The following is a 17,058-nucleotide window of genomic DNA, read 5'->3' as shown; positions in this document are numbered from 1 at the left end:
AAAGGTCTGTCCAGCAAAAATGCAGAGTGGGAGGAGTGTGGAGGCGAAGATTGCCTCCACTGCTCCTCCTGCTCTGCATACAATGCCCATAAGCTTCTGGGTTTGGAAACTTATGGGCATCACCATAGAATTGCACCCTAAGACCAACACTAAAAACTTCTTTAAATACATCAGAAGGAGGAAACCAGCTAGAAGGGCAGTTGAGCATTGGATGAGAACCAAACTAAAAGAGTACTAGTAGAGAAGTCTAAGTAAACAATGTCTACTGGATCTCCCCTAGTCACATGTTTATTGACACTCTCAAAGAACTCTAAAGATTAGTGAGACAGGACTTACCTTTGCAGAAGCCATGTTGATTCTTTTTCAGCAGGACTTGTTCTTCTATATGCTTGATAATTCTATCTTTGATTATGCTTTCCACAAATTTACCTGGAATAGATATTACATCAACACAATTTCCCAGAACCCTCCAAGATCCCTTTAGATTGGCCACTTTTCAGTCCTCTACGATGAAGGCCACTCTTAGGGACATGTTACATATTTTTGTTAGATCAGCAATTTCACATTTGAAAGGATGGTAGAATTCTGCGGCTGAAGAAAGGAGACACAATAATCCCTGTTCTCAACAGAAAGGCTGAGTTGGCACCTTTGACTGGTAGGAAGCAGTTGCCAAACCAGTCTAGACAATCTGTAGCTTTTCATTTACGGTCACTAGTGTTTCACCTAACTTGTAGCGCTGCTCTTTAAACTCATTTCTACCACTGACATGGCCAGGACAGCATGACTGAGGAACATGGTCATAGATCAGTATTTCAGAGAACATTGTCAATTTATCATGTTGCCATCTTAAAATGTTTCAAATGACCAATGTATAACTGCCTCATCTTTGGGATTTTCGGTACAAAGTGTTTTACAAATCCTATTATAAATTAGATAACCTACCCTATTTGGGCTTGTCCTGTACAAGAACGGAAGTTGTCCACTTTCCTCATCATAGGAGCCAGCCTGAAACTGAACATTATATCCCTCCTAATAATTTCATATTTTTTAAAAAGCATCATATCCAGCAGATGGCATATGGGAAAAATCTGACTCTATACAAATTCTTGCCCTCACTTTTTATAATGGACAGTTATACTTAGACTTGCAATACATAAAATTTATTTTATTTATTTTTAATTCTTATATTGTTGTTGTTCAGTCATTAAGTCGTGTCCGACTCTTTGTGACCCCATGGACCATATACCGCTTCATAAAAACTAAGCAGTTTATTCTAAAACCCAACATTCCTTAGTTGAAAAGTAAGAAAAAGTATGTGTTTCGGAGTTGTTGATGCATCACTCATATGATTAACTGAAGGAAACACAGTGAGATCAGCTCGCCATATATACGTGCTTATTTGCTTATTTGGAGTATCAATGAACACTCATTTTCATGCATGTAACATAAATTATGCAATATATAAACCTTACCTAGCAAAATACTGCACAGCAATCTGACTTCCTCAGCGCCAAAGAATAAAAATTCTGGTTTACTTAAATGTTACTATTTTATTTGTGAAAAAACTACAAGCAGAATTCATAAATAGACATTTCTATTTAAAGCAGGAAAATGATAAAGTGGCTTCTAATAACAGTCGTGCACATGCCGGTAACAGGAATATATTAACATCTTTTATTTGCTAGACAAAGAGCAGTGTCCAATATAAATTTCCCAAAAACATTTAAGACCTGTGAATTTTTCTGACCAGTTCACAAAACCACCATTGACACTTTTAGCATGAAGATTAAAAACAAACCTAACAGGACTGTTAGCTCTAAAGACTTTACAGAGCAGAAAACTTCCAAAAGCGTTATACAAGCTGTCTTTCTGGGCAAATGAAAAATATAGCTCGTATAATACATTAACATAAAAATCCACAAGATAAAATTATGCCTTGACATACTTAAACAAGCATTCTCTATTTGTCTCCAAACAAACAAAGCTAAAGAAATAATGTAACCATCTTTACACAGTAAATTAAGGTTACAAGTCATACACAAGAACAGAACTGCTTGCGCATTAAAAACTGTTCAGCTCCATTGTCATATTCTAAATGTTGGCTCTCAACCATTTTTTCGGTTACATACAAGCAAAGGTTATTATAGTCAGCAAGTAATAATTTTTCAATAATTTACGTTAACGGTTGTTTAAAAAAGTAGACTGAAAATGGTACTGATAAGGCAGATGGAAGTGTCTTTCAATGAATATAACTACTACCCAATTTTAAAATATAAACTGATTTTTAACAAGCAAAATGCTTCAATTAAAACTGCCCATCTTAAAACAATTTTTCTTTTTATTGTTCCCTTTGCATGACTCTTTCAAACTGAGCAAGTCACGCAAGCTGTTGTATGGGTGTGCGTGCGCGTGTGTGTGTGTGTATAAAGTGTAGAAATTGAAACTTGCAAATGTAACACTGTGCTTTTTCCTCACCTGCTTTCTGTGCCACTGGCTACCAAGCTTTTCTGGCCCTTCCTCTACACTAGTATTTTAAAACATGCTTTCCAACTATAGTATGGATAACTGAAATGCAGAAAGTGAAGGGAATTCAATTTTTAAACATCATGCTTTTTTAAAAAGGGGGTGTTGTCTGGTCACAATGCAGCAGCTAAAAATGCGGCCCAAGAAAGTTTGAATGCTTAGCTGACAATTTCAGCCAAATGCAGTTTCAGTCACTCCACTTGTGCCAAAGATAGAATTGCATACGTTATTCTAACAAGCTAATATGTCACAGAGGCACACTTTAAAAAAGAAAGAAAAAGAAAACCCAAAGAGGATTTCACTGAATTGGTAAGCCAATGAGCAGTTCATTACTGTTAAAGCTTTTATCACCTAACCTACGGGGCATATTTCACTGGGCAGAACCCATCAACCTCTGCTGCTGTACACCATTTAAATGGCAGCCCACAAAAAGCCATACAAAAATGAATGGAGCAGCAATGCTTGGTGGGTGGTGCTCACCATATTAAGTAATTTTCTCAACATATACACTGCTTTTCCCCATACCAAGGCCTTATTCCAGCAAGCCACTGAAGGAAATACACCATTTGTATACACAAGTGCACTCCCATTACACATGCCCATAGATCAGGTATTTGCTGGGAAGGGGCCAAATGTACACAGGCCTGGTTCATTTGTTTAAAAAAGCTGTGCAAATTACATACATCTGGGACTAAGTTCAAAACATCTCTTTAAAAATTAATTTTTTTCTCCAAAAATAAATTATGGCTGACCAATTTACCCTCCCTGAGATCCTTTAAAGGAATACTAAAACTTGGAAAAGGAATGTCTTTACAGTATCATACCAATGTTAAAAATGTGGATAGATGTGGACTATTAAAACTACAGATAATATTGTATTTCAGAGCTTATGAGAATCATCTGGTTTTCCTTTGGTTCTTTGTTCTTTTTCAATAAATACTTTAAGAATAAGATTTTCAAAAAAGAATAATTAGATATACGAACAATTTAATGAGAAACCCACCATGTTCAGAATTGAACTGCAGATGCAAAGGCACTGCTCTGCTATTCTACCTCTATGAGCAGAGTTGCTTTATTCAGCTAAGCATAGATTAAAATTTAAAATTGATATGAATGAGCTTGTGTTTGCTACTTAAAATTGATAAAAATACAACAATTTCATTGCCTCCATACAACAGAAATAATTTATATTTTTCAAGCAAGAAATTAGTACAGTAATTGTCTAGCACCAAGTTCTGCCAAGTGGCCCTTTGAGAACGAACACCCACATGGTATCCATTTTGATATCAGAAAAAAAGGTACTGAAATTACAGCAAAGCACTCTGGGTCGCCTCAAAAAGCCCACACAATGAGAGCTTGAAGTTTTTTGTTTTGTTTAAAAAACAAAACAAAAAAAAGCAGTGTTCCATCTCTTCGTTCTAGTGTTTTAAGCAGGATAACACACAAGCTAGGTAAAACTGCAGCACAACTGAAACTAGGAGGAAGCTTATTGTCAGGATAGCTTTCTAACAAGAATTGACGTTACTGGCCATGCTCTTACAACCATGCCAGTATAAAATTTATCCACAATCTTAGCTCCCGTAGCAAGATACTTTCTCTAGACATGTCTAAACACCAATAAACCCAAATGCATCATCACTGAATGACAGGCTGTTTAGAAAAGATCTCTCTCAGGATACACAATAAATTAAATTAAAAACGAAACAGCAGAGTCAGGCATGGAAGATTTGCACTGAGAACAAGCCATGACACAGAAAATCATGTAGTGGCTTGGTTGTAAAAGCTGGGAAAAGGGGAGGGATCCTCAGTATTGCCTTGAAATATAAAAGCTGCCAGACATTCCCCCATAGATAGTCAAATGTTGCCCCCAAAGCCACTACAGATATGGGCAATTACTAGAGTTAAAGTCATGAGAGAGTGGGATTGGTTATGCAAAACAGGCCATGTTAATGTGCAGCCATCATGTACATTAATACTAGGCATTCTGAAAGCAGTGTAGCTCGTAGTTTTTAAAATTTGTACACTCCTGTAGGAAAGGGCTGGAAATTTATTGTTTTCAGATACTCTATTGGGAATGCAAGTGACCTGGAGCACCTTCCGGATTTCAAAAAGAACAGAAAATAAGAAAATAGACATCTATCTTTGTCCAGTACTCTTCAGCCAAAGCACAAGAAAGCCAGGCCCCATTTCATTGTGAACTTCCAGGAACACTGTTCATCTAAGACTGGTTCCGGTTTAGTTTCAGAATTTTCCAAACGGCACTCTCTGTCCCAGATCTTAAAATTGTTTCACTTCACAGTGTTTCAAGCACCAGCGTTTCCATGTATTGGTTTCAAATAACCCTATATATATTTTATTTATATATATATATATATTTATATATTTATATATAATTTATATCAAAACTGATAGTACACAGTATAACTGGAAGAAGAAGAACTGAACTCAAAAGAATATGCTGAAAAAACAGTGAGGGGATGACATTTGTGAACACAATAAATAAAAACCCTCCCATAGCCCTCCCCTCCCACCTGCATCACATTCCCTCACACCCCCCAAAAGGCTGTAATGTTCATGGGAAAAAATTGTGCACAGCAGATTTATAAAAAAGTAGAGTCAGGAGCACATCCAATTATAAATGATTGTTAGGAAAATCATATAAAACAATGGAATACGTAAGTGTCAAAAAGTAACTGTCAGGGTGCGAAATTCCTTGGTGGCCAGATGCCCACAGTCCACCCAAACAGTCCTGGTGTCATCGGTTAAAGGGACGATGTCCAAAAAGCATGTTGAAGCACAGGAGGAGGAAGTGGTACTGGCAGCTTTATCAGGACTACAGCCTAGTGGACATGTGGAATATTTGAATTTCATACCCTGATTTCATCAGTTTCCCACAATTCCATGTGCAATTCTCAGAAAGATTCATCGTTGACTGCAGACATGTCGCCCTTTGGCGTAGAGGAGCGGGATGAGCCCTTGTCTGTGCTCTCCGAGCCCGAGCTGCTCTGATTCTGCTGTTCTGATCCTGCACTGGAAGTCACTGTGGATGAAGATGTGGAGGAAGAGCGAGTCTTTTCTTTAAAGTCTGTGATAATTACTGTGACATTCCCCACTGTGACTGCTAGCTGCTGGGCAGTACTTCTGTCCACATTTTTCAGTCTGGGCCTTAAAAATAAAAATAAATTAGCGTCACTAATTATAAATAATGGTTAAGACATTTTTCTCACCTTACTTACAAGGATCACTTTTAAAGGAAGCAGAGGTTCCAGCCCACTGATCAATGGTTATGTGTATTAAACAAACCAACTGCACCCCCTCCCCTGCAGCATCTGACCTTTTGCTCTCTTAAAATGCTTAGTCTAGAAAGGCTGCAATGGCAGCATGTTCAATCCCCAGTGAGCACATGTGACTGGGGAATCAATTTTTGGAGCTCTGGAGTGATAGGAAGGTATTTACTATTCCACTCAGCCAGAAAGAACAGTAATATGACAAGAGTTATACAGGTATCAAGAAAGCCTCAGGGTCCCTTCCAGAATACAAGGATTCCGTGCTTGGAATTCTTCATCTTTTCAAGTCCCCCAAAGCTGTGACTTTGCAATACAAAACCACAAAAAAGCATCTGTAAGTGGTGCTGTCATTTGCAAAGAGATCTCTGCTGCTGCAAACACCACAGGCACCAGTACAACTTGGGATCCCTTTCCAACTGCTGGAATTTATAGAGAAGCAACTCAAACAACCCATGTAGAAAATTGCTCAAACAGTCCCTTCTGAATATAGCCAGTGAAAGCAAGCTATGAAATATTCACAATCATTGTGGATATCATTAGTTTTGTCCCAATATAGAAACAGAATGATAAAGAGAAAATATGAAATTTATAGCCTTGGATCCTCTCTTTGCAATTTGTGCCATACTACCATGCAATTAGTAAGCCAACTAATAAAGAACTGCTTACATTCACATGTGATTGCAAAGCGTTCTGTCCACAATACTAACACAAATGCAAATAAACTGATTTATCTCAGGACAGACCTGTGCCTATAACTGCTGAGGGTGCTCTAGTCAGAGCAGCTTTGGCCAGTGATAGATGCAAGTCACTTTTATTTGTTCACTATCTGGGAGACCCAGCCAGTTCCCTGCGATCATACCCAAAGAACCAAGAAGGCACAGAATAATGAAGAATTTAAGCAAACATGCATGGCTGCTTTTTAGCAGCTAAAACATTCACCCAATGGGGAGATAAAGGCGTTCAAAGTTCAAACCTTAAATAGTTAGTTAGCTGGCTCAAGACAGCTAGCACCAGCAGCAGTTTAAAAAGAGAGATTTTGTAGTGATGCCAAAGTTATTCAGATGCAGACTCTGTTTCACTTTGTGACCACTGCAGCTGAAGCTATGAGGTAGATCTGACAATCTTCTCCTGCATTGGTTATGTACACAGTAAGGAGCACCTAAAAATCATTCAGCTGGTGAGGAGTCTGATGACATTATCTAACCCTGCCAGGAACGAGAAGAATCTTGAACCTTCTGCTCCTTCCAACCCTTTTCAATTCTTAATGTAAATACGGCACTGGGATGAAGGAGAAATCAGAAGAGGTGTTTATTTTTATTTAAAACATTTCTATATCGCCCTTCATTAAATCAGATTCCAGGGCACTGTACAACAATGTAGATAATTACTTTAAATCTAATACAATGCAATGAAGCGCTAAACACCAAACATAGTAAAAGACAGCAAATAAAAATTACAAGACAGACAATGGGATTATGCAAATTAAAATGCTTGGGTAAGTAAAAGCATCTTAATCTGGTGCAGAAAAGACTGTAAACTAGGTGCCAGGAGAACCTCTTTAGAGAGGGCATTCCAAATCTGAGGCTCCACCACTGAGAAAGACTTCTACTGTGTGATTACATAATGCAGTTCCAATAAAGAAGGCACTTTAAGTAGGCTCTCAGTGGAAGATCTTTAGACATGGGTAGCTGATATGGGAAGAGATGTTCCTTTAGGTGTTTGGGTGAGCTTTAAAGATGAGCTGCCAGCTGCACCTTGAATTAGGCCTAGAAATGAATAGGTGTCTGGAACAGTTCTTTTGAGATTGGAATGATGTGAGCAAACATGGCTGTAGCAGTTAAAATTCTGACAGCTGAATTCTGTACTATTTGAGGCCTCCGACTCATCTCCAAGGGCAACCCCACATGTAACACATTACAGCAATCCAACTGTGAGGTTACCAGAGTGTGGACCATCACAGCCAGACAATCCTGTCCAGGAATGGGCACACATGATGAGCCAGTCATGATACCCAGGTGTCTAGTGACAAAATTGGATCTAGAAGCACCCCGAAGTTGAGAACCTGCTCTTTCAGGGGGAGTGCAAACCTATCCAAAACAGGTCGAATACCACTTCCCCTGATCTGGTAACTACCTACTCCCAGTGGTTCCATTTTGTCAATATTCAGCTTCAGTTTGTTGGCCCTCATCCAGCCAATTACCAAATCCAGGCATTCATCTGACTCGCTTGACAAGGAGGAACAGCTGGGTGTCATCAGCATACTCCAAATTCTCAGATGACCTCACCTAGCAACTTCATATAGATATTAAAGTGCATGGGGGTAAGATGGCTTTATCCTATTGCATAAATGCCGTGGGGTAAAACAGAAATTCCTCAATGTAACCTTTTGGAAATGGTCCTGCAGGTAGGAGCAGAACTACCATATCACTTTGCCTCCTACACCAACCCACAGAACTGATCAAGCAAATTACCATGGCTGATAGTATCAAATGCTGCTGAGAGGTTAAGGAGAACCAACCAGGTTGCACTTTCCCTATCTCTCTCCTGATAGGGGTCATCCATCAGGCCTGTTTCAGTATCAAAACCAGTCCTGAAGCTGGATTGAACTGGATCTATATAATCTGTTTAATCCAAGAGTGCCTGGAGTTGTACTGCTACAACCTTCTCAAGCATCTTGCTCAAAAAGGGGATACTGCAACTAGGTGATAACTGTAATCTTCTGGATCCAGAGAGGATTTCTTAAGCAGCAGTCACACATTAATTTAATTTAATTTGTTTATTTATTTTGTGCCCTGCCTTTCTACCCAAAAATGGCACTCAAGGTGGCTTACAGAACCAATTAAAAGTGATTAAAATACATTAAAAATCCAGTGAAAACATAACAATTACAGAAAAAAATATTATTAAAAACAGCGCCCAGTCCACCAGACCCACTTACAGGTTAAAGGTTTTCTTAAATAAAGCAGTCTTTGTCCTTTAAGGAGGCAATAATCAGCTCCTGGACCTACTCAATCGATCCCAGCCAGATAGGTGTAATTAGCCAAGATGGGAAAGGACCAAAAACACAGGTGGTCAGCCGACAGCCTCCAATCATTTTGTCTACATCAACTGAAAGTGATCCCATACCACTGGACCAAATAGTATTCTGGATGCCTCCACAGGAACTGCTCTGACAGTAGCATCAAGGTCAGAGCAGATATGAACAACTTTATCTTAGAAGTGCCTTGCAAATTGCAGCAGTCTTCTGAGAGTTCTAATACATCCCCTTCCAGGTTTTCATTGTACTAAATTTTTTACCACTGGAAAATGCTCTACTGGATAGTTGCGTCAATGACGATTGAGAATTAATATAGCTTCACCACCATCACAGCCACAAAACAGGTCCAATAATGGGCTCTCACTTGTGTTTGGTCATATTCACTTCAAGGCTTATGCCACTTGCATTCTAGCAGTCTTCCAGTCTGTTTCATTGCACCCAACTACCTGGTAAAGCTGGGAACCAGCTGTGCTCTATAACATAGGAGAGGACACTTGGGAAGGTACGTGTCAACAGCCCATTACATCTCATTATTCCAAAGTGGGACCAGGGCTCCAACGCAAGGGTGAGCCATATCAACTAGAAACTCCCCAAGATCATTCAGGTATCCATCAGATTCCATAAGTCTCCAGAAGCGGACCAACTTCATGGGTCCTCCACCTGTGCAGAAGAGAATGGCAGCTGCCAATCTAAACCTCACCAGGAATGGTCTGACCATGACAACAGGATCACAGAGAATACAGTTCTTTCCCTGACCAGATGAGAATACAGGTCCAGAGCATGTCTGGCAGAATGTGTACAGCATGTGATGTATTGAAATACATAATTGTCATGGCAGCCATAAAAACCTGAGCTGGCCCTGCTAAGGTGGCCTCGGTATAAGGTCCCACAAGACGATCATTTTGGGAGACTCCAACACCACAGCCAAAATCACCTCCACCAGCTGGCAGTGAGGTGGCTGGTACCCCAAATCCTAATCCAGTCTTCCCCAAATTGGTGCCTACCAGAAGTTTTAGACTTCAACTTCCACTGGGAGTTGTAGTCTAAAATATCTGGACAGCTCCAGGTTCAGGAAGGCTGCCCTAATCCATCTCAGCCTCTGGTACAAATAGTCAAACCCAGCACTCAACTGAATGGGTCTCCTAGAGAGGGAGATGGAATTCTTTTAGATCGGGGTAGGTAACATGGTCCCCTCGGTCACCAGTGCTCCCTTGGACACCTTTCTTGGCACCTGCCAAGGTGCCCCAACCCTCCAACTTTTTATTTCTTTTAAATAACAAAATGTCTTACTGATAGTTGGAATTGCTTCAAAGCAAAACGAGGGCCTCTAGCTGCTCCCATTAATACCTCTGGGCTCTGAGACATTCTTAGGAAATGAAGATGGCAGGTGACTGCAGGCCAATGCTTTCATCTGCAGTGCACCCATTTTGTGGTGATGCCCAGGACAGTTTCTGAAATTGCCAAATGTGGCCACTGACCCAAAAAGGTTGCCTACCCATTTTAGATTACAGCAATTCTCTCCCCGTGCTACAGCCAATGTTGATATTGCGCAGCGTACCCAAGTGGACAGAGCTGAGAGAAGTCAATTCCTCTCAGCCACAATTAAATCACGGATAATAGACATTTTATGGATGATAGACATTTTATTATGGATCAATACGGCAGCACCACTAGACCAGAAGGCAAGCTGACAAGGCAACCCAAAACCCATTGGGAGTGGGATAGGACTGAATGTAATAACCTTTCATCAAAAGGCTAGAGGGTGACATGGAATCAAAATTCATCCTTGCTGTGTCCTGGTGCGATTAGACCGCCAAGCAAGCAGAGGAGCACTCCCCACTTCCTGCAATTCTCAATTCTACCGGGTAGAAAACACTGTTTTGGAAACGCTTTCCAAGCTTCCAAAAAAACCAACAAAGTAGTAGCAATGAGAAATACTTCTGTCTCCGCACTGGTCTCTTCCTCATCCTGCTTTGGAGCTCCCAAAATGTTTTAAATGCCTGCAATTCCCATTTTCAGTCTACATCTTTTATTTCAACTTGCATTATATTGGGGATATAGTTTTATCAACACTCCCTGTAGGCTCTGTATACCCAGGGCAGGTTCTACTCAGGTGCCCTTGTCCTCCATCTTTTTTTTTCACACTGGCTACTTCATATAGTTTCAGCCAAGATGTGATGCTTCAGGAAAGCCAGACAGCTTTATTTTATCCCTCCTGATTCTGTTGCATTTACACTTGATGGAGCAGCAGGCAGAAGAAACTCCTCTTCCCATGTCCTAGTTCTACTGAATGGAAGAGATAGATATTTTAGCCAGGGCTTCCTTGAAAGGCTCAAACCTTGGTTCTAAAATCTCTTAAATTTGTGAATCGGGCAGAATTAATGGGGAGAGATAGTTTGGGATAGGGGCAGGGAAATTCAACCTGCATGTCTGTGATATCTTAACCATGAAGTTTAATATGAAATTTAAGAAGTATTTGTCATAATTTGTCATAAATGAAGTAGAAGCCACAGTCCAAAACAAGAGAGGAAATTAAAAATCCTAAGAATGCAGTGCAAAACTCCACTCCCTTTCAAGCTGGGTAAAGCTCTATAGTGCTTGATGAGTTACTTTGTTTTAAAAGGATTATAAACAGAAGGAACAACTAGTGCTGAACAGCACTAAAAATATTTTCCTCCTATTACTCTACAATTGCCAGTACAGTAGCTTTCCATTAAAGGCAAACTGTAATTGTAGCCTCCCTACAACAAATTAAAGAGACTGGACAACTCAGTTTACCAACTGAAAGAAGCTTCAAATTGTTCAAATCCCATTGTCTAAGGTGCTACAATTCTCTAAAAGGCATTCTGTCTTCATGTTTCATAAGAAGAAACTGACTTCAGATGAGATTAATGGCAATTTCACATGGTACCTTCATAACAAGCGTTCACAAGTACTGCTAGAAAGAAAAACAAAACAAGGAAGTTGCCATACAAGCAGATTTTATTTATTTGGGGAATATAATACTGCTGCTGGACCTCTGCTCATTCCACTGCACCTACAGGACCAACTGCTGGTGTAACAGGAAGGTACTGCTTCCTAAAGCAACCCAGGAAATGAGCTGAAATGCTGATTTCCAGAATGGAACAGGTCAGCGGAGCTCCCCATTTTGGCTCATTTCTGGTTGTTTTATGAACCCCTAGCTTCCTGTCGCATTAGTGGTGAGTCCTTTTGGTGGCACTGGATACTGCTCTTGATCTCTGGCTGCATCTACTTTTCTCTGGTCTTTCCTCTCAACTGCATGTAAGAGCAAGTAAGGAAAACCAATCATTAGCATTTTCCTTATTTTCCTGGCAAGTAAAAGCAAAGTGCTATATTATGGTGGAGTGGGCAGTGAGTATGTTTTCCTTTCCAAAGATCCAGAACAAGGGAAGAGTTAGAAAAGGGCTTTCCAACCACAGTTTCCTGCAGTGGATCAAGCTCCCACTTGGGTATATTTTAAAGAGGTACGGAGCAAAGAATACAGACATATGCACTTAATATTTTATGTCCCACATATGTATTGTATACTCAGGTATTCACACCCAAGTATAAAAGTGTTATAGAACCACCTCTCTTTCCCATTTTGCTGAGAGACCATCTATGCACAATGGCATGCAGGGCCCACAATGTTCTCTACAGCAGGGATGATTTCATGAAAGTGATGATGATGATTTATATCCTGCCTTTTTCCCAATACTGGGACTCAAGGCAGCTTTACAACATTAAACTGGTACAATTAAAACCTATAAACAGAAATATAAAAACAAGTGTACAAAAGTTAAAATATAATTCAATCATAAATATTAAAATTGTAAAAATATCAAAACATTAAAAGACAACAAGAAAAATAGTATTAATCCGTCATATTTTCATAGGTCCAGACTAGTTATCCCCAAAGACCTGCTGGAACAAAAAAGTTTTTACATGCCTACAAAAGCATAACAAGGAGGGTGCCACTCTTGCCTCCCTGGGAAGGGAGTTCCAGAGCCTTGAGGCAGCCACCGAGAAGGCCCTCTCCCGTGTTCCCACCAGGCATGCCTGTGATGGTGGCGGAACAGCAAGAAGGGCTTCCCCTGAAGATCTCAGGGCACAAGTAGGCTCACAGGGGAGAATACTGTCTTTCAGATAACCTGAAAGTGACAGCATCATAACCATCATACAGGCTGTAGCCTGCCTGGCAGCCAGTCAGTCCTGGTTGAGTACAGATTATGCATTAGACCTTAGCATGCATAAATAGTTTAGATCTGGATTGATTATCCAATTGATATCTGAAAGATTAATCTAGTATAGCTGAAATGGTAGGTACAGACGATCCTGAATTATGCCAGTACTGCAGAAAATGAACAACTCAAATGTTTAGCATTAGAAAATGTCTTGCGCTTCCAACTCTATCTCTCTTTGCCAACTGATGCCAAGGAGTCTGTGGAAGTCCTGAGCCATTCATTGCTTGGACACAGTGATGGATTGGATGTGGGTTAACAAGTTGAGGCTCAATCCAGACAAGACAAAGGTATTGTTGGTCACTAGAAAAGCTAATCTAGGATAAAGATCTAGGACTGGAGGTCCAGCCTGTTCTGGATGGGGTGGCACTCCCTCTGAAGGATCAGATTCACAGCTTGGGGGTGCTTCTGGACCCAGCCTTGTTCTAGGTCAGGTAGCCATTGTGGCCAGGAGCACCTTTGCCCAGTTTCAGCTGGTATGCCAGTTGTGCCCCTTGCTAGAGAAAGCAGATCTGGCCAATTATCTGGCCTTAATCACCTCCCATTTAAATTACTGCAACATGCTTTCCATGGGGCTGCCCTTGAAGAATGTTTGGAAATCGCAGCTAGTACAAAATCAGCAGCCAGATTGCTTTCTGGCATGTGCTTTTTTAACTGCATTACATTGGTCTTGTATTAACTGCAATGGCTGTCAATCTGTTTCCAGGCACAATTCAATGTGCTAGTGCTTGACTATAAAGGCCTAAACAGCCTGGGGTCAGAATATCTGATGAAAGACTGCCTCCTCCCATATGCCTCCCATTAGTTTAAGATCTTCATTGCATGCTCTTCTTTGGATGGCCTTCTACGGGTCCTACCATCAAGAGGCTAGATGGATGGGATCATGGTATAGGGCCTTCTCTGTGGCAGCAATACCCCTCTGGAACTCTCTCCCAAAGGAAGTTAGGCTGCTCTGTTTTCAGAGTTAGGTGGGCTGTTAAAACCTTCTTGTTCCACTCAGCTTTTTAGTATTTTAAATGTATTAGCTTCGCACTCTGTTTTCAAGATTCTCTCCTGCTCTTAATTCTGCTGCTGGTAATGTTTTAAAGTTTTTAAATTGTTTTTAATTTTTTTAATGTTTTAAATTGTTTTACAATTTAATTGTGAGTCACCTTGGGAGCCCTATTTTGGCCAAAAGGTGACTCATAAATGTATAAATAAGTAAACAAATAAATAAATCTCCATTTATTATACTATCAAAAAGAAAAGGGCAAAAGAACACTTTCAAACAGACAATTCAGAAACACAGAGGTTTTTAAAAGAGGGACATTGGGCCCATTCCTCTATCAATCTCCATCCCTTCAACCCCAACAAATCTAGGAGTCATGAAATTTGGAATTAAACTCCAAAGCACACTAGCCTGGGAGGGAAAACTTTCCTAACTCCAAATATGGAAGCTAATTTTTAACACCTGAAATCAAGCAATTCTTTGGTTTAAAAAGTTACCTTGAAGTATGATTTGAATCACTGGTCTTTGTTGTTGTATTCCCAGACTGTATGCTGTTTGCTTCACTAGGAGGATCTTTCACAACATCTGACTTTGGCCTGAAAGAAAGAGAGGCAAGAAGGAAACTTAATGCTAAAAGGTTTTGTAATATAAGTGTATCAATTCTGAAACTGGGATAACTAATACCCTAGAGTACGGGTATGTACATACACAAAACCATCATGTAATGAATACAGCTCTCACACCCATCAATAAAGCCACAGATAGATTGAGAAAAAAGAAAAATCCTTATCCTAATCATGGTTATACAAGTCAAGGATGTGCTTCCCCTCCCCTCTCTCTGGGAAAAGGATAAATGGCATAAAAATAAAGTTGGGGCAGCAACATGGAAGAAGCAGTGTTACATGAGTCAAGAGATGGTGGTGGCACAGGGGAGGAGAGAATGATTGAGGAATCACAGACAAGAATTTAGGAATCGCTGGAAATGTGTATTTGGGAGTCTGAGATATTCCGGGACTGGTTGGAATTTCAAGGTTGGGAGAAAAGGGGCGTATGTATCTAGGGATTATGGATACATATTAGATTAGACCATTTACATAGGGATACAGAATCTAAACGTTTAGGAATGGCTGCTTTCAATGGGTGGTCCAGAAACATACTTAGTCTTCTTGTTGGTACTCTTCTTTATAACACTTTGACTAATTTCTTTTTCTTTGTCTGGTTTTTTCTCTTCCTGCTTTTCCACCTTCTCTTTCTTCTCCTTTTTAGGAGGTGGTGGGGTAGCATATTGCTGAGCAACTTGTTGTGCAACAAGCTGAGAATTTATCCTAGGTTTCCTATGAGGTGAGAAGAAATAAAAAAGGGATACTTATTGTCAGTGATCTTATTAAAAGAAATGGGTGAATGGAGCCAAAGCATTAATAAAACAAACATTTCATTAAATCACGGACTGTTTGGTTTTAACTAACAAGTGTGTCATGTCCAAAATTTTAAAGTGGTACATTCACACAAATATTAACATTACAGTTCAAAGTGTTCAAACCCTTTCTGAACATTCCTTAAAATTGGGGATTCTAACCATCACTTATTTTAGAGAACATCCCAATTTTCAGAGCTGAACTTCACAGAACATAATGAACAAACCCCTGCCCATTAGGTGCAGAAGCAGCCCTGAAATTTGAACCTGGCACACCGCACTACTTCTTTAGAAATTTAACCTTCACATTTTCTAGAAGTAGCCCACACATTTCTAGTCATCACAGTTATGGAAAGACTGACATTTTTGAAAGTTTTGGATATGAAGATGTGCTACAAAGGCCATTGGAAGCCAACAAACCACACCACTTGTCTACCCTTTGAAGTGTTATGCCAGCTGACAGCTTTCAGGCTGCTTATATTATTTCATTAAATGGACAATGGTAAATTGTTAAATACAGAAAACAGAGTTAGTAATGTCTCATTCAACTGTAATTATTCAGAATAAATCCTTCTCTCCTAAACCTACAAGACTGACAATCACAACAGAGAGACTGTCAATCAGAGCAAAGCTAAAACAAATGGTACATTCAGTGTGTCATCATTAGCAGTCATATCTCTGCCAGCCTCCAACTGGCACTGTTTCTTAACACTATTTCCTCCAAACCTCCAAGATCATTACTAAAGATTGACACATAAACCTGAAAGAGTAACAAGCAAGCAACAAATTTGAAAGTTTTTTGTTTTTTTTAGCAATTTCTGCAAATATAAACCATATTTAAACTGACAGTAGCCTTTCACTTGCACTAAGTAGTAGCTGCCATATAACAGCTAGCAATCTTTAGTCCAGGGGTGGGGAACCTGTAGCTTACAGAGCTTTTGGATCTGGCCCATGGTTCCCCTCCTCAATCTCACTCCCACTCAGCAATTAGCCTTAGAATAAAGATCCCATTTGCACGGCAGCTGAGTCCATGGGTCCAATTTCGTTTCAATCCCTAAGACTTGGAGGTGATGTAAATTCCATCATCACTTACAAACATCTACAAACTCAGCAGGCGATGGAGCAGGGATGAATATTGTGGCAATGTGTCTTAAGAAAATAAAACTGATCTGGTAAGTGGCATAAACCTTTTAAAGAAAATGACATAGCAGGACATGGCGCATAATCTCCAGAGGATTCTTCAACTTTACATCTAATGTAATGTATTAAATCTAACACATGTAATTGAGAAATGACATCAAAATCTCAATTATTTATATGGTTGCTGCTAACCCTTTCTAAGACTTCCAGAAGCTGGTGTGATCATATGTATTCTATATCCTTTCAATATCAAGCTATCTGGGGAGGTTGAGGAGGAGACTAGTTTTCATGTGAAATATGTTTCCACTGGCAACATATCCCCAACAGATATTCATTAGTTCAGTGCAGTGAATTGCATATCTCCATCATTATTCTTCCTTTCAAATAATCTCTGCTTAAACAATGAGTCTGTCTTCTTTTCCTCTGCT

The 17,058-nt window shown here is 39.8% G+C and overlaps 1 protein-coding gene across 2 annotated transcripts in view; it reads right to left on the bottom strand.

The window, feature by feature from the left end:
• Positions 1-5,340: 5,340 nt before the first annotated feature.
• RYBP (RING1 and YY1 binding protein) overlaps positions 5,341-17,058 on the bottom strand; it is a 76,559-nt gene continuing 64,841 nt past the window's right edge. For both annotated transcript variants that reach the window (XM_084840355.1, XM_084840354.1), the window contains 3 exons: positions 15,234-15,410; positions 14,574-14,672; positions 5,341-5,688 (listed from right to left, as the gene is read on the bottom strand). In XM_084840355.1, the coding sequence (XP_084696481.1) occupies positions 5,436-5,688; positions 14,574-14,672; positions 15,234-15,410 (529 nt within the window). In that variant the 3' untranslated portion in view covers positions 5,341-5,435. The remainder of the gene's footprint in view (positions 5,689-14,573; positions 14,673-15,233; positions 15,411-17,058) is intronic.

Source organism: Heloderma suspectum, chromosome 2 (genome assembly GCF_057233095.1).
Source record: "Heloderma suspectum isolate Gila_16-S chromosome 2, 16-S_ref, whole genome shotgun sequence".
Taxonomy (NCBI): domain Eukaryota; kingdom Metazoa; phylum Chordata; class Lepidosauria; order Squamata; family Helodermatidae; genus Heloderma; species Heloderma suspectum.
Note: the sequence above shows the minus strand (reverse complement) of the source record. Positions and strands in the feature narration are given on the sequence as shown.